Consider the following 21,279-nt stretch of genomic DNA (forward strand, 5'->3'; position numbering starts at 1 on the left):
ACTTGATGATTGAGTTGGAGGCGTGCGTGGCCACGCAGTCGTGGGTGAACAGGGAGTACAGGAGAGGGCTCAGAACGCACCCTTGTGGGGCCCCGTGTTGAGGATCAGCGGGGAGGAGATGTTGTTGCCTACCCTCACCACCTGGGGGCGGCCCGTCAGGAAGTCCAGTACCCAGTTGCACAGGGCGGGGTCGAGACCCAGGGTCTCGAGCTTGATGACGAGCTTGGAGGGTACTATGGTGTTGAATGCCGAGCTGTAGTCGATGAACAGCATTCTCACATAGGTATTCTATTATAGGTTTAGTTAAGACCAATGCTTGACCAGCACTTACAGTAGGCCTGTATTGTAGTATACAATTGGACATTTATACTCCATTCTAGCAGACACACTTATGCAGAGCAATTTGGGTTAAGGGCCTTGCTTGAGGACACGTCATCTGATTTTTCACTTAGCCTGCATTGGGGTTTGAACCAGTGACCTGTTGGTTACTGGCCCAATGCTCTTAACCACTAGGCTAAATGCTGCCCTCCGGCTTTAAGAAAGGCTAAATGCTGCCCTCCGGCTTTAAGAAAGACTAATGCGTGACCAGCAGTAAGCCTGTACTGTAGTGTACAATTGCGACCTATACTCCATTCTAGCAGATTATTAGAAGCAATAGAATCATGCTCTTCGCCCAACTACCAAGGCTCCTTACTCATGTGTGATGATTAAGGAAAACTGAGGCGTATTACAGTTCATTCAGCCGCAAAGTCAAACCATGGCTATGATACTTGTGTGCCTGCATGTGTATCCGTGTGTTCGTGCATCCATGTGTGTGCATGCCTGCGTATCCAAGTGTGTGTGTTTTAATTTCCACCAGTAGCATATTAATGCGAAGTAATGACGCATGCAGCCACCGGTGAAAACCAGCAGACATGGTTTGGAAAGGAAGGGAAAGGTTATGGGCAGGTGCTAAATCACTGTAATGAAACCATTAGTTTGCCACACGTCACGTATTTCTCCCCATATTCTCTATTTAGGATTATAATTTCAGCCTCTGTGATGATTTAGGGACTTGGTCCACTCTGATTGGTGTGATTTCAAGACCTGGCCCACTCCGATTGGTGTGATTTAAAGACCTGGTAACTTCATAAAGCTGTGATCTATGACAGGGTATATGTTGTCTGCTTAGGAATTAATTACACAGGTGATGCACATCCTCAATTGACTGCTGTATATGGAGTCGGTCCTATTCTATTTTTGGGTTGGGGCTATTTTCGGTCACTGTAGTAGGGGATTTAACATATTTGTGACTCTTTTTGTGTAAGTAACAGAAGTGGTTTCTGAGAATCTTGGTGGCATGACTAAATAAAGTAAATATTTTAAGTAAATCTGCCTGAAACCTGAATAATTGTGTTATCTGCCTAAGTTATGGCCTAGGCTTCAGGTTTTAACACAATATTGTGACATGTAGATTACCCACTCTCAAGCCCAGTCACATGCTGTATCGGTATGTACAGTATCCATATACTCATCTCGTGTGTGTGTGTTATGTCTCTATCCCCCAGCCGTTTGGTGTCAGCGGTCAGACAGGGCCGGGGTTACTTCCACCTCCTCCAGAAGAAGGAGAAGGAACAGGAGGAGGCGCAGCAGAGGGAGCAGAAGAGGAAAGAGGAGTGGCAGCGTGGCCAGCCCCGACCTCCCTGCTCAGAGTCTGACTCTGACAGCGACCCAGGGAGGAAGAAGGCCCAGTCAGCTCGACCTTTCACCCCCATCCACCGCTCCCTGACTTCCCCTCAGGCCTCTGAGCCACCACAGTGAGTCCTCGCCCTGTACTGTACATCACCTAATACAGTGATACCCTTCTTCACCTTATGTTTAAAGGTGTAATATGCAGAAATTGCTCTGCCATTTCCTGGTTGCTAAAATTAGATATTTTCAATAACCAAAACTATTGTAATTTCAGCTGTTTGAAGCTGGTGTACGAAACCAAAAGTAAAAGATGCAAAAACGAAAATTAAGAACGGGAAGCATAGAAATATCGCACATAGAACAGATTTACCGCTTCTTAGTCTTGCGTTCAATTAAAATGACAGATCTATACCTCAAATTTCTATGTGAATTTGGTCAGGTCACCCAAAAAGTTACATATTGCTGCATTAAATATATGATGATGTATCACTGAGGTTCAAAATACACTTTAGCAAGGTACTATACAGCATCATAGTATTCTATAATATATAGCAGGTGATTAAATGTTTATATAACTTACAGTGCCTTCAGAAAGTATTCACACCTCTTGACTTTTTCCAAATGTTGTTATGTTACAGCCTGAATTTAAAATGGATTAAATTGAGATATTTTATCACGGGCATACCCCATAATGTCAAAGTGGAACAATGTTTTTCAAAATTAAAATGAATTAAAAATGAAATGCTGAAATGTCTTGATTCAATAAGTATTTAACCCCTTTGTTATTGCTAGCCTAAATAAGTTCAGAAGTAACAAGTCACATAATAAGTTGCTTGGACTCACTCTGTGTGCAGTAATAGTGTTTAACATTATTTTTTAATGACTACCTCATCTCTGTACTGTAAGGTCCCTCAGTCGAGTAGTGAATACAGATTCAACCACAAAAACCAGGGGAGTTTTCCAATGCCTCACAAAGGCCATCTATTGGTAGATGGTTAAAATTAAAAAGCTGACATTGAATATCCTTTTGAGCATGGTGAACTTATTAATTACACTTTGGATGGTGTATCAATACACCCAGTCACTACAAAGATACAGGCTCAGGGATTTCACAATGAGTACAATGGTGACTTTAAACACTTCCAGGGTTTAATGGATGTGATAGAAGAAAACTGAGGATAGATCAACAACATTGTAGTTACTCCACAATACTAACCTAAATGACAGAGTGAAAAGAAGGAAGCCGGTATAGAATACAAATATTCCAAAACATGTATCCTGTTTACAACAAGGCACTAAAGTAATACTGCTTTTTCTGTCCTGAATATAAAGTGTTATGTTTGGGGCAAATCCAATACAACACATTACTGAGTAGCAGTCTCCATATTTTCAAGTATAGTGGTGGCTGCATCATGTTATGGGTTTGCTTTTAATCGTTAAGTACTGAGGAGTTTTTCGGGATACAAAAGAAACGGAATGGATCTAGGCACAGGCAAAATCTTAGAGGAAAACCAGGTTCAGTCTACTTTCCACCAGACACTGGGAAATGAATTCAGCTTTCAGCAGGACAATAACCTAAACCACAAGGCCAAATCTACACTGGATTTGCTTACCAAGAAGACTGAATATTCAAGTGGCAGTTTTGACTTAAATTTACTTGAAAATCTATGGCAAGACCTGAACATTTTTGTCTGGCATTGATCAACAAGCTTGAATAATTTTGAAAAGAATCATGGGAAAGTGTTGCGCAATCCAGGTGTAGAAAGCTCTTCGAGAATTACCAAGAAAGACTAAAAGCTGTAACTGCTGCCATAGATGGTTCTACAAGGTATTGACTCAGGGGTATGAATACTTATTTAAATGAGATCTTTCTGTATTTCATGTCCAATAAATTTGCAAGAAATACTAAAAGCATGTTTTCACTTTGTCGTTATTGGGTATTGTGTGTAAATTGTTGAAAAAATATACACTTAATCAATTTTGAATTCAGGCTGTAACAAAACGTGGACTATGTTAATGAGTATAAATACTTTCTGAAGGCACTGCAGAGCTGCTAACTCTCACGCATTGGCCGTGAGACACGCATTTGACCCCCTTCTCATGCCACACCTCTTATATCTCACGCATTAAAAAGTACTGGTTTTCAATTTTCTAATTAGCCCATTGTATAGTCAGTGCGTTAACTTTTCAACTGTGCTCCAAATCGTTTTGAAATCGTAGCGTCTGCGCCTGCAATTTAGCATCGTGAGCTGCACCTCCGTCGTTGTCCTGTCTTGCCACAACACTTTAACCCACGGCACGTCGAAGCAAATGATTGGTTTAGTTATGTCAGGGATCAAGGGGTTTGGATGCATGTTTTAAAGAAACGCCTCTCAAGATTAGAGTGGTGCTGAATGGAGAGAGAGAACATCCTCTGCTGAGTTTATAAAACTGTAAAAAGAGCAGCACGGTAGCACTGTTTTATGTACAATGTTGTCAACAAAAGTAGATCCTGTCCCTATTGCAGAATGCAGCCTTTTTGACAGCATGTACTAAAGTCGATTTAATCCACACTTGCATTAGTCCCCTCATTTGGGGGGGGGGGCAATAAATATTCAAATTATTTGGTTATGGTGTAGGGGTAGATTTATGTAATCTTGTGTTAAGGAGATGTTATGATCTATTGACTTTATTTAGTCTGATCAATAGAGCAATTCTCATTCTTAACAATGGGCTAAAATATAGGGTAATTAGTGTGCTTGTCAGCAGGAACACTACTGTTATTCCCTACACGTATTTTATTATTCCACTTCTTCCCAATTTTGCCAGTGTAAACACATATTTGAAATCTGAAATGCCTACTTGTGTCTTTGGAAATGGATTACAGTTGAAGTCGGAGGTTTACATACACCTTAGCCTAATACATTGAAACTCAGTTTTTCACAATTCCTGACATTTAATCAGAGTAAAAATTCCCTGTCTTAGGTCAGTTAGGATCACCACTTTATTTTAAGAATGTGAAATGTCAGAATAATAGAATAATGATTATAGAATAATGATTTATTTCAGCTTTTATATCACATTCCCAGTGGGTCAGAAGTTTACATACACTCAACTAGTATTTGGTAGCATTGCCTTTAAATTGTTTAATTTGGGTCAAATGTTGTTTCAGGTTCCCTTCCACAAGTTTCCCACAATAAGTTGGGTGCATTTTGGCCCATTCCTCCTGATAGAGCTGGTGTAAATGAGTCAGGTTTGTAGGCCTCCTTGCTCGCACACGCTTTCTCAGTTCTGCCCACAAATGTTCTATAGGATTGAGGTCAGGGCTTTGTGATGGCCACTCCAATACCTTGACTTTGTTGTCCTTAAGCCATTTTGCCACAACTTTGGAAGTGTACTTTGGGTCATTGTCCATTTGGAAGACCCATTTGCGACCAAGCTTTAACTTCCTGACTGATGTCTTAGGATTTTGCTTCAATATATCCACATAATTTAGCTGCCTCATGATGCCATCTATTTTGTGAAGTGCACCAGTCCCTCCTGCAGCAAAGCACCCCCATAACAAACAGTTATATTTTTGTTTCATCAGACCAGAGGACATTTCTCCAAAATGTATGATCTTTGTCCACATGTGCAGTTGCAAACCGTAGTCTGGCTTTTTTTATGGCGGTTTTGGAGCAGTGGGTTCTACCTTGTTGAGCGGCCTTTCAGGTTATGTTGATATAGGACTAGTTTTACTGTGGATATAGATACTTTCATACCTGTTTCCTCCAGCATCTTCACAAGGTCCTTTGCAGTTGTTCTGGGATTGATTTTCACTTTTCACACCAAAGTACGTTCATCTCTAAGAGACAGAACGCATCTCCTTCCTGAGCGGTATGACGGCTGCATGGTCCAATGATGTTTATACTTGCGTACTGTTGTTTGTACAGATGAACGTGGTACCTTCAGGTGTTTCGAAATTGCTCACAAGGATGAACCAGACTTGTGGAGGTCTACAATTTTTTTCTGAGGTCTTGGCTGATTTATTTGGATTTTCCCATGATGTCAAGCAAAGAGGCATTGGGTTTGAAGGTAGGCCTTGAAATACATCCACAGGTACACCTCTAATTTACTCAAATTATGTCAATTAGCCTATCAGAAGCTTCTAAAGCCATGACATAATTTTCTGGAATTTTCCACGCTTTTTAAAGGCACAGTCAACTTGGTGTATGTAAACTTCTGACCCACTGGAATTGTGATACAGTGAATTATAAGTAAAATAATCTGTCTGAAAACAATTGTTGAAAAAATGACTTGTGTCATGCACAAAGTAGATGTCCTAACCAACTTGCCAAAACTGTAGTTTGTCAACAAGAAATTTGTGAGTGGTTGAAAAACATGTTTTAATGACTCCAACCTAAGTGTATGTAAACTTCCCACTTCAACTGTATTTGAGGCTATGTATTTTTGCAGGCTTTTATGATAAGTTTTGAATAAGTCTGACAAATAAGCATTGGATTTTAAAGAGGTACTTCACCCAAATGACAAAATACAAAATGTTTGTGTCTTTACCTTGAAAGCAGTCTATGGACAAGGAGACTGCAATCTATGATTTGGTTACCTACAGCCATCAACCATTAATATTAATATTTCCTGTGTAAAGCATTGGTGTAGTGATAACAATCCCTGGCATGTGTCGTGTACAACCTGAGAACAGGGATCTATCCCTGTTTCCTACCTTGCATCTGTTTCTCCCACTATTGTAAAGTGGCTGTTCCACTGGATGTCATAAGGTGTATGCACCAATTTGTAAGTCGCTCTGGATAAGAGCGTCTGCTAAATGACTTAAATCTGCCTGTTTCCCCATCTCATTTCATTACTGTCTAAATAGTGTCAAACCACCCCCCAAAAAAAAAATCATACTTTTTATTTTTTATTTAAACTTTATTTAACTAGGCATGTCAGGCAAGAAGTTAAGAACAAATTCTTATTTACAACGACGGCCTCCTTTAATTTCACCCCCAACAAAAAAAAAAAATCTAAAAGTAACAGTCATCGAATTTTGAGTGTACATTTAATGTTACTGTTCAAAGCATCCTAAATACACCTGCATTTGTAATTTTAAAATGTTATTTTAAAAGTTAAATCAAGGGTGCAGTCTGTCTGCAGTTTTGATGAGAAAGTTTCAGGTTTGTTCATAAGATCTCAATATCTTTGCGTGGGTGACATGGCGCTGTAAAGCAGCCTAAACAAAAGAGCTCTTTAAATGTTGTACGTATGTTTGATATTTTTACGTGTTTTTGTTTGTTTCTTAATCAGTTTTTTTGTTTGTGATAACTTGTTAAGTTGTTGATTGGATATATCTGGTGGTTGTTACCCACAGAATTGCAGGACTGATGACAGGTTGACTTGTCTGGTTTGGCTAGCAAGCTAGCTAGTTTGCGTTTAGAAAATGCATCTCAGCACCGACTTCTTGATCAATGAGACCTGACTACATTATGAAAACGGCAGAGAGCTTGTGGTGAGGAAGACTACTCTGCTCTGGGCTTTTTTGCGCTGTAGCAGCAGCAGAGGCTACACTTGTGGTTTATGGAGGAGTATGAAGTCCAGGCTAGAGAGAGATTGAGCTGAGGAGGACATCGGGGCCAGCAAGCCAACCCCATCACCTGGCAATACAGGCTACAGAGAGGCAGAGGCGAACATCAGAGCCAGCAAGCCAACTGCATCACCATGATCTGGCATCTACTGCATCACTGTCATCTGGCATCACCTTCATCAAACTCAGTTTTGAAAAGAAGGTCGACGACATCCGATCCTCGTTTGCTAAGTCAAACGACACCGCTGGTTCTGCTCACACTGCCCTACCCTGTGCTCTGACCTCTTTCTCCCCTCTCTCTCCAGATGAAATCTCGCGTCTTGTGACGGCCGGCCGCCCAACAACCTGCCCGCTCGACCCTATCCCCTCCTCTCTTCTCCAGACCATTTCCGGAGACCTTCTCCCTTACCTCACCTCGCTCATCAACTCATCCCTGACCGCTGGCTACATCCCTTCCGTCTTCAAGAGAGCGAGAGTTGCACCCCTTCTGAAAAAACCTACACTCGATCCCTCCGATGTCAACAACTACAGACCAGTATCCCTTCTTTCTTTTCTCTCCAAAACTCTTGAACGTGCCGTCCTTGGCCAGCTCTCCCGCTATCTCTCTCTCAGAATGACCTTCTTGATCCAAATCAGTCAGGTTTCAAGACTAGTCATTCAACTGAGACTGCTCTTCTCTGTATCACGGAGGCGCTCCGCACTGCTAAAGCTAACTCTCTCTCCTCTGCTCTCATCCTTCTAGACCTATCGGCTGCCTTCAATACTGTGAACCATCAGATCCTCCTCTCCACCCTCTCCGAGTTGGGCATCTCCGGCGCGGCCCACGCTTGGATTGCGTCCTACCTGACAGGTCGCTCCTACCAGGTGGCGTGGCGAGAATCTGTCTCCTCACCACGTGCTCTCACCACTGGTGTCCCCAGGGCTCTGTTCTAGGCCCTCTCCTATTCTCGCTATACACCAAGTCACTTGGATCTGTCATAACCTCACATGGTCTCTCCTATCATTGCTATGCAGACGACACACAATGAATCTTCTCCTTTCCCCCTTCTGATGACCAGGTGGCGAATCGCATCTCTGCATGTCTGGCAGACATATCAGTGTGGATGACGGATCACCACCTCAAGCTGAACCTCGGCAAGACGGAGCTGCTCTTCCTCCCGGGGAAGGACTGCCCGTTCCATGATCTCGCCATCACGGTTGACAACTCCATTGTGTCCTCCTCCCAGAGCGCTAAGAACCTTGGCGTGATCCTGGACAACACCCTGTCGTTCTCAACTAACATCAAGGCGGTGGCCCGTTCCTGTAGGTTCATGCTCTACAACATCCGCAGAGTACGACCCTGCCTCACACAGGAAGCGGCGCAGGTCCTAATCCAGGCACTTGTCATCTCCCGTCTGGATTACTGCAACTCGCTGTTGGCTGGGCTCCTGCCTGTGCCATTAAACCCCTACAACTCATCCAGAACGCCGCAGCCCGTCTGGTGTTCAACCTTCCCAAGTTCTCTCACGTCACCCCGCTCCTCCGCTCTCTCCACTGGCTTCCAGTTGAAGCTCGCATCCGCTACAAGACCATGGTGCTTGCCTACGGAGCTGTGAGGGGAACGGCACCTCAGTACCTCCAGGCTCTGATCAGGCCCTACACCCAAACAAGGGCACTGCGTTCATCCACCTCTGGCCTGCTCGCCTCCCTACCACTGAGGAAGTACAGTTCCCGCTCAGCCCAGTCAAAACTGTTCGCTGCTCTGGCCCCCAATGGTGGAACAAACTCCCTCACGATGCCAGGACAGCGGAGTCAATCACCACCTTCCGGAGACACCTGAAACCCCACCTCTTTAAGGAATACCTAGGATAGGATAAAGTAATCCTTCTCACCCCCCTTAAACGATTTAGATGCACTATTGTAAAGTGGCTGTTCCACTGGATGTCATAAGGTGAATGCACCAATTTGTAAGTCGCTCTGGATAAGAGCGCCTGCTAAATGACTTAAATGTAAATGTAAATGTAAATGAGCCTGAGATTGCTGATCTACTGAGGAAGTCATACTCTATGTTTTGTTATGTCTTAAATGTGTTACCCAAGTATGCCTAGTAGGATAGGTCTGCTATGCTTATGTTTGTTCATAAAAAAAAGAAGTTATTTATGAGTACCACAGTGGAAATACGTTTTCAAACTTTTTTATGTAATCCTCAATGATATTAAATGCATGATCCACATGTGCGGCTGTATTGTGTTTTACATTGTCAAATAAATGGATCTATCTGTAACTGCATTGCCTCATTTAAAACGCATGAGAAAATCATTAAAAGGTTTTGGATATCTAGGAATCTCTGCAATCTCTGCACCTCTGCACCTTCTGCTTGTCTCTGTCTAAGGTAACTGAGCTAAACGACTACCGCCCCGTAGCACTCACTTCCGTCATCATGAAGTGCTTTGAGAGACTAGTCAAGGACCATATCACCTCCATCCTACCTGACACCCTAGACCCACTCCAATTTGCTTACCGCCCAAATAGGTCCACAGACGATGCAATCTCAACCACACTGCACACTGCCCTAACCCACCTGGACAAGAGGAATACCTATGTGAGAATGCTGTTCATCGACTACAGCTCGGCATTCAACACCATAGTACCCTCCAAGCTCGTCATCAAGCTCGAGACCCTGGGTCTCGACCCCGCCCTGTGCAACTGGGTACTGGACTTCCTGACGGGCCGCCCCCAGGTGGTGAGGGTAGGCAACAACATCTCCTCCCCGCTGATCCTCAACACGGGGGCCCCACAAGGGTGCGTTCTGAGCCCTCTCCTGTACTCCCTGTTCACCCACGACTGCGTGGCCACGCACGCCTCCAACTCAATCATCAAGTTTGCGGACGACACAACAGTGGTAGGCTTGATTACCAACAACGACGAGACGGCCTACAGGGAGGAGGTAAGGGCCCTCGGAGTGTGGTGTCAGGAAAATAACCTCACACTCAACGTCAACAAAACTAAGGAGATGATTGTGGACTTCAGGAAACAGCAGAGGGAACACCCCCTATCCACATCGATGGAACAGTAGTGGAGAGGGTAGCTAGTTTTAAGTTCCTCGGCATACACATCACAGACAAACTGAATTGGTCCACTCACACTGACAGCGTCGTGAAGAAGGCGCAGCAGCGCCTATTCAACCTCAGGAGGCTGAAGAAATTTGGCTTGTCACCAAAAGCACTCACAAACTTCTACAGATGCACAATCGAGAGCATCCTGGCGGGCTGTATCACCGCCTGGTACGGCAACTGCTCCGCCCTCAACCGTAAGGCTCTCCAGAGGGTAGTGAGGACTGCACAACGCATCACCGGGGGCAAACTACCTGCCCTCCAGGACACCTACACCACCCGTTGTTACAGGAAGGCCATAAAGATCATCAAGGACATCAACCACCCGAACCACTGCCTGTTCACCCCGCTATCATCCAGAAGGCGAGGTCAGTACAGGTGCATCAAAGCTGGGACCGAGAGACTGAAAAACAGCTTCTATCTCAAGGCCATCAGACTGTTAAACAGCCACCACTAACAGTGAGTGGCTGCTGCCAACACACTGTCATTGACACTGACCCAACTCCAGCCATTTTAATAATGGGAATTGATGGGAATTATGTAAATATATCACTAGCCACTTTAAACAATGCTACCTTATATAATGTTACTTACCCTACATTATTCATCTCATATGCATATGTATATACTGTACTCTACATCATCGACTGCATCCTTATGTAACACATGTATCACTAGCCACTTTAACTATGCCACTTTGTTTACTTTGTCTACACACTCATCTCATATGTATATACTGTACTCGATACCATCTACTGTATGCTGCTCTGTACCATCACTCATTCATATATCCTTATGTACATGTTCCTTATCCCCTTACACTGTGTATAAGACAGTAGTTTTGGAATTGTTAGTTAGATTACTTGTTGGTTATCACTGCATTGTCGGAACTAGAAGCACAAGCATTTCGCTACACTCGCATTTAACATCTGCTAACCATGTGTATGTGACAAATAAAATTTGATTTGATTTGATTTGTCTATGTTTATCAATTTGTTCTGTGTCAAACAGAACTATGTATGTCTTTCTGTCTTGTCAGTTATCCTTTTATTCCCTCTTTGTTAGTCATTACCACAACAATCCCAGGTTTAACCGGACAAATTGTCAACAGAACATGATAAATAGTTAATATTTCAGTGTCTAATTATTGTCTGACAACTATTCCTGGTTTCAGTCTTTCCGATTCATCTTGTCTTTTTCGGATGTCCTTTCATAACAAATTCCATTGATGTGGCAGCTGAATCAGAGTTTGACATTTTGAAAAGCTGTCAGGTTTCTTCCCAGACAATCATTCTGGTTAGATGAGTGGGAATTGATTCATTCACACAAACAACAACTGCAGAGAGATCTCCTTACAATGGCTTATGAGAGAACTTTAGCTAGATAAAACCAGTGATCCTCTTTTAAACAGAGTAGAATTGATTGTATAGATTTCACGATTAAAAAGTGATTCGACAAAAAGGTGAACAAATGATCCAAAAAGTAGAAAGTGAGCTGTTTACATACTACAGAGAACAGGCAGAGTGAATGAAGCCAATAACAGTAGGAAGAGCCATTTGAGGCAGGGAATAAAGTGAAACCGCCTATCCTTTCACTCACTCTCTCTCCATCATACTGTCACCTGCAGTCAATCAGTAGTCTGTCACAATAACCCGGTTTCCCATCCAACCTTTTTATGCGAGTAAAGTACATGTCCGATAAAAAAGATATGTAATGACAGGCTTGATGGAAACAGAAAATTTTTCGGTAAACTTTCCACATGTCGACAAAACAAAATATGCTAGACAAGGTGGGATCTTTTTTTCTTGGTAAAATGAATTATAGAATAAAAAACACGATATGGCACGCACCCAGAAAAGAAGGCAACAGTGATGCCGAAACGTTTGTAAACACCCAATAAATTACTGGCCGTTTATATATGGAGTGTGGGACTCTCTTTATGTTGATAGTCAAATGAATTATGCCAGAAATGTCGGTGGAAACGCTTTCATGTGCAAATATTGATAGACTATAATAACCATCATATTGGAGTACATTTGGAGTCAGGCGATGACATGTTGTGTGGTCCTCCCACTATGACTCATCGGGAAAGCATACCGTTTATTAGGTTACAGATTAAATAAATAATGATGAACTTCAACAGGGTGGTGAAAGTGCAAGGTGATGAGCTTGATGCTCCTTTCCAATAAATATCGAGGGTCGTATACTGGTGAGATGATAATCAATGCTTGACTGCCGTTTGACAAATACAAGTAATCTAGCTCCTTCCAGACTCATATCAAACATCTCCAATCGAAAATCAAATCAAGAGTCGGCTTTCTATTCCGCAACAAAGCCTCCTTCACTCACGCCGCCAAGCTTACCCTAGTAAAACTGACTATCCTACCGATCCTCGACTTTGGCGATGTCATCTACAAAATGGCTTCCAACACTCTACTCAGCAAACTGGATGCAGTCTATCACAGTGCCATCCGTTTTGTCACTAAAGCACCTTATACCACCCACCACTGCGACTTGTATGCTCTAGTCGGCTGGCCCTCGCTACATATTCGGTAAAGCGCCAGACCCACTGGCTCCAGGTCATCTACAAGTCCATGCTAGGTAAAGCTCCGCCTTATCTCAGTTCACTGGTCACGATGGCAACACCCATCCGTAGCACGCGCTCCAGCAGGTGTATCTCACTGATCTCACTCATCCCTAAAGCCAACACCTCATTTGGCCGCCTTTCGTTCTCTGCTGCCTGTGACTGGAACGAACTGCAAAAATCGCTGAAGTTGGAGACTTTTATCTCCCTCACCAACTTCAAACATCAGCTATCTGAGCAGCTAACCGATCGCTGCAGCTGTACATAGTCTATTGGTAAATAGCCCACCCATTTTCACCTACCTCATTCCCATACTGTTTTTATACTGTTTTTATTTATTTACTTTTCTGCTCTTTTGCACACCAATATCTCTACCTGTACATGACCATCTGATCATTTATCACTCCAGTGTTAATCTGCAAAATTGTAATTATTCGCCCACCTCCTCATGCCTTTTGCACACATTATATATAGACTCCCCCTTTTTTTCTACTGTGTTATTGACTTGTTAATTGTTTACTCCATGTGTAACTCTGTGTTGTCTGTTCACACTGCTATGCGTTTATCTTGGCCAGGTCGCAGTTGCAAATGAGAACTTGTTCTCAACTAGCCTACCTGGTTAAATAAAGGTGAAAAAATAAAATAATAATAATTTGTCTATAATAATAATCTCATCATCACCAATCTAACAACGCGCACACAGCCTGTTGGCTAGAATGCACGTGCCATTTTCAGAGTTTGCACACACAATATAACAACATTTTTGTGAGTAAATCGTCAGTAGAGTTGAAAATACGATGGAAACCCATTTATTGTTTTATCCGGTACATGGGAATTTAACCACAACGTGTATTTTCTGTTCACTATGTCATCACGCACAGATTTTGGAATATTCACATAAAAATCTGTCGCCAATTGGATGGAAACCTAGCTACTGACACCTTCACACCTCAAGGCCGTATTACCACATTCGTTACACTACACCAGGAATGGCAACTCCAGTACTCGGCGGCCTGAGTTTCCCTTTCCTACATTACACAGATGTCTCCTCACACGTCAAACACAATATGGCCATCTCTCCCCTCCCCATCTCTCTATCTCACTCTCTCTCACACTTTTTCTATCACCCTCCTCCCCATCTCTCTCTCTCTCTGTCTATCTAACGTTATCTCTCTCTCACTCCCTCTTCTTCCTTTTCACTCAAATTAGTGGGTGAGGTGGCCTTCATCAGAAAGTGGGGCAATTTTTCATTATCAAGGCAGGGATGTATGTTGGCAGTCCTAGCAGGGAGGGAGAGAAAGAGTGAGAGAGGGCGGGTGGATGGGAGGCAGATACAAATATCGTAGATTAGGATCCATCAGAACACGGATAACAACCTTTGAAACATTGGTTATTTTCTGGCGTTTCTCGGCTAACAGCAGGGGTATATTTTCCAGCGACAGTTGGCAGGTTTCCATTGACTCGGGTTTATTCGACAATGTCGCAAAAAACACGGTGACTGACATGCGTAAGGGAACCAGCAGCTATATATGTTCTAAACATTGTTATCCATTCGGCAGCGGTGGATTTTCCTTTTGTAAAACATTTCTTTATTGCAAATAATTCTGATGGAAACGTGTTTTTCAAATAAATGATGATTTTAAGGCACGTGACGTGATCACATAACGAGAAAGCTAAGCTCCACATTTAAATCTAAAAGCCTACTGCTTGCTAAATAAATTGTTCAGGTATAATAATGTGTCTTTGCAGGACAAGGATTTTCTTGACTTTCAAGAATGCATGAATTGCTTCGCCTTGCGTTTTATGTTTGGCTGGATGCAAGTTTTACCATCAAGTTATTTCAGATCTAGACTACCGGAGTGCAAGTTTCACTATGTCACGGACGGTGGCGATGCGTTGGCACATGATAATTATTAGAATATTGCAAATATTAGCGAATCTATTTCTGATGGCTTTTGCGGACTAACTGACATGAATCATGTCTACAACTTAATATTTATTCGACACGAGGTTTTTGCGAAAACGTTATTTTTAATGTGACGTAATTATGTCCAGCTGCTTTGATCGACACGACAGTTTAAATGGAAACGCACGGCAGCAGGCAATTGTCGTATCTATATTCTATGCAAACGGTCTAAATGTCGACAAAAAAACAACTGGACATGTGAATAATGGAAACGTAGCTAGTGATGTGAATGTCTGAGGAAATGAAGTTGTATATTTGGAGTTGGGCTATGGGTGATGGATGACTCATAGCCTAGCTCCACCACTGGAGGCTCCTGGGGGAAGAACAGCTCTCAATAATGGCTGGAATGGAGCATATGGAATGGCATCAAACACATGGAAACCATGTGTTTGATGTATTTGATACCATACCATACATTCTCAGCTATTACCACGAGCCCATTCTTCAAATTAAGGTGCCACCATCCTCTTATGAGTTACACTCTCAGAAAAAGGGAACAGTTAGAGTACAGTAGTGTTCCCTGGGGTACAGAAATATCAAAATACAAATAATGTACCTTCAGGGGTTCCTTTTTGGTACATTTTAGTGTACATGTGAGGATAATCTAGTACATTTTTTTAACCTAATATTTAAAATATAAAGGTACAATGATTATTTTTGGCCACCCGTGGTTGGAAGTGTTGTACAAGTTTAAGTGGTCTATGGTTTTGTTAATTAAAGTTTTTATAAAAGCTTACAGGTGTAGGATCTTAATTTGACAACTTTGTTGTTGCTGAAAATGTTCTTGCGCTGCAGATGAGCTTCGTGATTTGCATTAATTCACCAGAAATCCACACCAACACGTGGTTTTATTAACACTCTTGCACTTTTCAAGTAGCCTAATTTTGGCCAGCTAATAGCCTAACCACTGATAAAGCAACATAATGAACTAAATGTTAAAATCATTGTTGCTGCAGGGTTTTTTCTGCAACAATACTGGTCTAATTAAGATCCTACATACACTACTGGTCAAAAGTTTTAGAACACCTACTCATTCAAGGGTTTTTCTTTATTTGACTATTTTCTACATTGTAGAATAGTAGTGAAGACATAAAAAAAGGAAATAATGCACATGGAATCATGTAGTAACCAAAAAAGTAATAAACAAATCAAAATATATTTTATATTTCAGATTATTCAAATAGCCACCCTTTTCCTTGATGACAGCTTTGCACACCCTTGGCATTCTTTCAACCAGTTTTGCATCACTATCACGAGCCATCACAAGCTAAGGGAAGAAATCCACTAGGTTGCTAGCCTAACCTAAGGCCACCATACTTTATATCTGTAACACTAAAACTGAAACTAAATACAATACATGTCCAAATGTATGTGGATACCCCTTCACATTAGTGGATTTGGCTTTTTCAGCCACACCCTTTGCTACCATGCAATCTTCATAGACAAATATTGGCAGTAGAATGGCCCCTACTGGAGAGCTCAGTAACTTTCAACGTGGCACCTTCATAGGATGCCACCTTTCCAACAAGTCAGTTCATCAAATTTCTGCCCTCCTAGAACTTCCCCAGTCAACTGTAAGTGCTGTTATTGTGAAGTGACAACGTCTAAGAGCAACAACTCCTCAGCTGCGAAGTGGTAGGCCACACAAGCTCACAGAATGGGACTAACGAGTGCTGAAGCACGTAGCGCGTAAAAACCGTCTGACCTCGGTTGCAACACTCACTACCAAGTTTCAAACTGCCTCTGGAAGCAACGTCAGCACAAGAACTGTTGGCTGGAGCTTCATGAAATGGGTTTCCATGGCCAAGCAGCCTCACCCAGGCCTACGATCACCATGCGCAATGCAAAGGGTCGGCTGGAGTTGCGTAAAGCTCACCACCACGAATCTTGGTTTGGCGGATGCCGGGGGAATGCTACCCACCCAAATGCATAGTGCCAACTGTAAAGTTTGGTGGACGAGGAATTATGGTTTGGGGCTATTTGTCATGGTTCCGGCTAGGCCCCTTAGTTCCAGTGAAGGGAAATCTCAACGTTTCAGCATATAATGACATTCTAGACAATTCTGTACTTCCAACTTTGTGGGAACAGTTTTCCTGTTTCAGCATGTTTCAGCATTTTTAGGTCTGTTTCAGCATGACAATTCCCCCTTGTACAAAGCGAGGTCAATACAGAAATGGTTTGTTGAGATTGGTGTGGAAGAACTTGACTGGCTTGCACAGAGCCCTGACCTGAACCCCATCTAACGCCTTTAGGATGAATTGGAACGCCGACTGTGAGCCAGGCCTAATCGCCCAACATCAGCGCCCGACTTCACTAATGCTGTTGTGGCTGAATAGAAGCAAGTCCCTGTTACTGTAATTTAATTATAATAATAATAATAATAATAATAATATATGCCATTTAGCTGACGCTTTTATCCAAAGCGACTTACAGTCATGTGTGCATACATTCTACGTATGGGTGGTCCCGGGGATCGACCCCACTACCCTGGCGTTACAAGCGCCATGCTCTACCAACTGAGCTACAGAAGGACCAATTATGCCATTGTGTTTTCATTCATTGAAAACCCTTAATCTATTTTATGAGAATTTGTAAGATTCTTGTTTGCATAAAATAGACGGAGATCAGCCATTTCAATAATAGGTAACGCTCGGAGCGCGCTGCCACTTTACCACGAGCAACAGTTTATATACAATAACATGACGTCATTTCATGGCTTAACATAATACCCTCCTCTCGACCGGGACCAAGTGAGGTTAATGGTTCATTCTAACTTACTAACACACTCACAGGTCACACAACATAACTGTATTAACTTTTGACCCCCCAACATTATCGATCACCACTTAGCTGACAGTTCTAATTAACAGAAACCCTAGGAATGCACTCACTTCCTTATCTAAAAACCCCAGAGCTCAGTTTCGTCGGTTCAACCATAGGTTAACTACATTATCTGTTTACCTAATCCACAGACCATTCCTTTCTTCCCAGTTGGAATGGTGTTCATTAACTTTAATTACTCCTTGTCTGTGTCACACAATCCCTTCTTATGAACTCATATTGTTAATCAGATATAATAAAACAGAGTATAAGTTTACTTAGTTTACAGTTCCATTTGAAATGATTTGTTCAGTCATTTAATCATAATTTTCCCAACAGTCCCCGCAGAAATTTTCCAACATCTAGCGGAAATCCTTCCCAGAAAAGGGTGGGCTGTTATAGCAGGAAAGTGGGGACCAATACCATATTAATTCCCATGAATTTGGAGTGAGAAGTTTGATGAGCAAGTATCCACATACTTTTGGCCATGTAGTGTAATATAAAAACAAAATATGAATAGTTTATGAAACTAAAACTCAATAATACTATCAGGTTTCAGGTAAGACCCAAGTGCAGACTATTGAAGTAACAATGTTTATTGTAGCAGGGTCAAGGTGGGCAGGGGTCGATAATCCAGAGTAGTGGGGCCAAGGCATAGGACGGCAGGCAGGCAGGCAGGCTCAGAGTCAGGACAGGCAAGGGTCAAAACCAGGAGGACGTGAAAAAGAGAGACTGGGGAAAAGCAGGCGCTGACACAAACCGCTGGTTGACTTGAACAAACAAGATGAACTGGCAACAGACAAACATAGAACACGGGATAAGTGGGGAAAATGGGTGACACCTGGAGGGGGGTGGAGACAAGCACAAGGACAGGTGAAACAGATCGTGACATAAAACTAGCAAATCAGGTCTGAAAACTAACTGAAACTAAACTGAATTTCAAATGACAAAATTGAAATACTAATAGATATAAAAAAGGAAAATAAAAACAAAAAACTAATAACCTTTCCTCTCAGGACTTCTGCATGCACTGTAAGCATTGTTCTTGTTCTTTTAGAGGGCCCATATTCCGCCAGCTGTGCTGTCTGAACTGGTTGCTGGAGGCCCTGACTCTGGACAGGACCGGGAGAGCTGGACCAGTCACGTCCTGCTGGGATCTCAAGTAAGGTAGTTTTATGGACCCCATGCAGCTTGGGTTGGGTTAGCTATTGTGTTGCTGCTACGTAGTGAAAGGGCAGAGGCCAGGACTGAATCACAGTTTTGACCAGGGTTGGAGAGTAACTGATCACATGTTGTCTGATTTCCCATAAAACTGTAACTGTAATCAGTTACGTTTCCAGCAAAAATATTGTAATCAGATTACAGATACTTTTGAAAAACTAGATGATTGGCTTACTTTTAAATTCAGAAAGGATGCTTGTGAAAAAATACATTGACACATTTCTGTTTTCTCAATGGCATTTAACTCAACATGTAAAAAAAGCACAAGTTTAAGTTTGTTCCACCTGAGCGAGTCTGGTCACAACTATGATGGCACACCACATGCATTTGATGGATCCTTTTTGTCTTCTTCAGATGCCCCTTAAGGGGGAAAGTAATCAAAAAGTAATCAGAGTATGTTACTGGGTTTGGGTAATCCAAAAACTGGTTACAATTTTGGACAGGTAACTAGTAACTGTAACAGATTACATTTTGAAAGTAACCTACTCAACCCATTAACACTGTTAACTCTTGACCCCAACCAGAGTAGAGCAGGGCAGTATGTTGTGTTTCAGTTCACCAACACAACACACGGCATCTGTAACATATCCCAATCACCTCTGAGTCAGCCACAGAGCCACCGTTCACTTCAGGCTGTAGAGACACAGGCTATGTTACAGTAGCATATCAATGGAAAGAAGGCATACCCAAACGTGCTTCAGCCCATCTTAAAAGAAAAGGGGAAATCAGGTGCCCGACTGAGGGACTTGAAAATCCCCAAAACATTGCTTACCACAGGATGCAACTGTTGACTATCCAGGACAATCAAGAAAAAGGAGCACTATGTTGCTGCATACATCAGATTTATTGACAGGACAAGAAAACAATCGGCTACGTTTCGGCATGAATCGCCTTCATCAGAGCCCTTTTCCCCCAGGATAGTCACCTGTTGAAGTATCCTGAGGTAAAGGATTCTTTTTGGGACAGAAGTTTATCACTTAGAATGCCCAATAAATTGTTTCATTCTACAGTAGGCGCGACGCTAGTAAGGATATTGGAACAGAGGCTCAGACATGAGTGTGGTTCATACAGGAAGCCTGAGGCTGAGGCAGACAGACAGTGGTAAATGAACTATAAACCAAACCCTCGGGGGGTAGAGCAGAGAGAGAGGAATGCAATCTCCTCCATCTCCACGTCCCCTCAGGTTCACTATATACCTACCCTGATACTGACCCAACACAGGGAGGGAGGAGACAGAGATTGAGTAGAAAACCCACCCTACTCTGCCATGCTGTACAGCACCAAGCTGCATAACCATAACTCAAACCCACTGTCATAACCATATCCATTCCTTTCACTGACAATACTATTATCATGATACACCGAGGACATACATTTCTTCCTCTCTCTCAATCTCATTTTCTCTCTCTGACACTTTCTCTTCCACTCACTCTTTTTTTTCATCGTTCACTATCTTGCTCTGACTGCAGCCTTCCCATCTTCTCTCGCCTCTACCTCTTTTTCTTCTTTTCACATTTTCAATCCCTCTATTTGTCTCTCTTTCCTAATATGGAAGTGGGAATGAGTAGCCTGAAAAGCTAACAATTTGAATGCTCTGCTTCTGAAGGTGTCAGACGAGACACTGAGAGGCAGAATGGATGGATTCAGGAAATGTATAAAGCGCCGTCTCTGTGCTCTGCTCTCACAATGGGGCTTGGTAGAATGTATTAGGAAATCATCACCCATCTCTCTCTGGAAGTGTTGAATTAGTGATGGGAAAGGAAGGAAAAGAGGAGGGAGCGGAGAGGGATGGAAGGCAGAAAACAGTATGTCACAAAAGCGCTCCTCGGAGTATTGCAAGTAACTGCCTTGAGGCCCTTCCGTCCTCACTGACTCTGCTCTGAATCACATTTCCTATCAGTTTAAGCTTTATGGGAGAAATTATACAGTAGACGTATTACAGAGAGAGACTGAAATCACATCACAAGGTTATTATAGTTCTACAGCGGTTTCCATCAAATCAACTTTTATTGGTCGCATACACGTGATTTGCAGATGTAGCGAAATGTTTGTGTTTCTAGCTCCGACAGTGCATAATATCTAACAAATTACACAACCAATCATTTTTTATTATACTAGGTAAGTGAGTTAAGAACAAATTCTTATTTACTATGACAGCCTACCAGGGAACAGTGGGTTAACTGCCTTGTTCAGAATTAAGACTATATACATATGGACGAGCGATGTCAGAGTGGAACGGACTAAGACACAGTAGAATAGTATAGAAAACAGTATATGCATATGAGATGAGTAACTCAAGATATGTAAACATCCTTAAGTTGAATGAGATACCGTAGAGAAAACAGTATATCCACATGAGATGAGCAAT

General features: G+C 42.4%; 1 protein-coding gene across 3 annotated transcripts in view; it reads left to right on the plus strand.

Moving 5' to 3' along the window:
- The window catches only part of LOC118393543 (coiled-coil domain-containing protein 60-like), a 55,811-nt gene that overhangs the window by 10,651 nt on the left and 23,881 nt on the right, over window positions 1-21,279 (plus strand). For 2 of the 3 annotated variants that reach the window (XM_035786296.2, XM_035786297.2), the window contains exons 4-5: window positions 1,548-1,796; window positions 18,748-18,852. In XM_035786296.2, coding sequence (XP_035642189.1) covers window positions 1,548-1,796; window positions 18,748-18,852 — 354 coding nt within the window. Of the gene's footprint in view, window positions 1-1,547; window positions 1,797-18,448; window positions 18,599-18,747; window positions 18,858-21,279 lie in introns of those variants that run through there. The other variant, XM_035786298.2, reaches the window with a different exon arrangement.

Source organism: Oncorhynchus keta, chromosome 14, assembly GCF_023373465.1.
Source record: "Oncorhynchus keta strain PuntledgeMale-10-30-2019 chromosome 14, Oket_V2, whole genome shotgun sequence".
Classification (NCBI taxonomy): domain Eukaryota; kingdom Metazoa; phylum Chordata; class Actinopteri; order Salmoniformes; family Salmonidae; genus Oncorhynchus; species Oncorhynchus keta.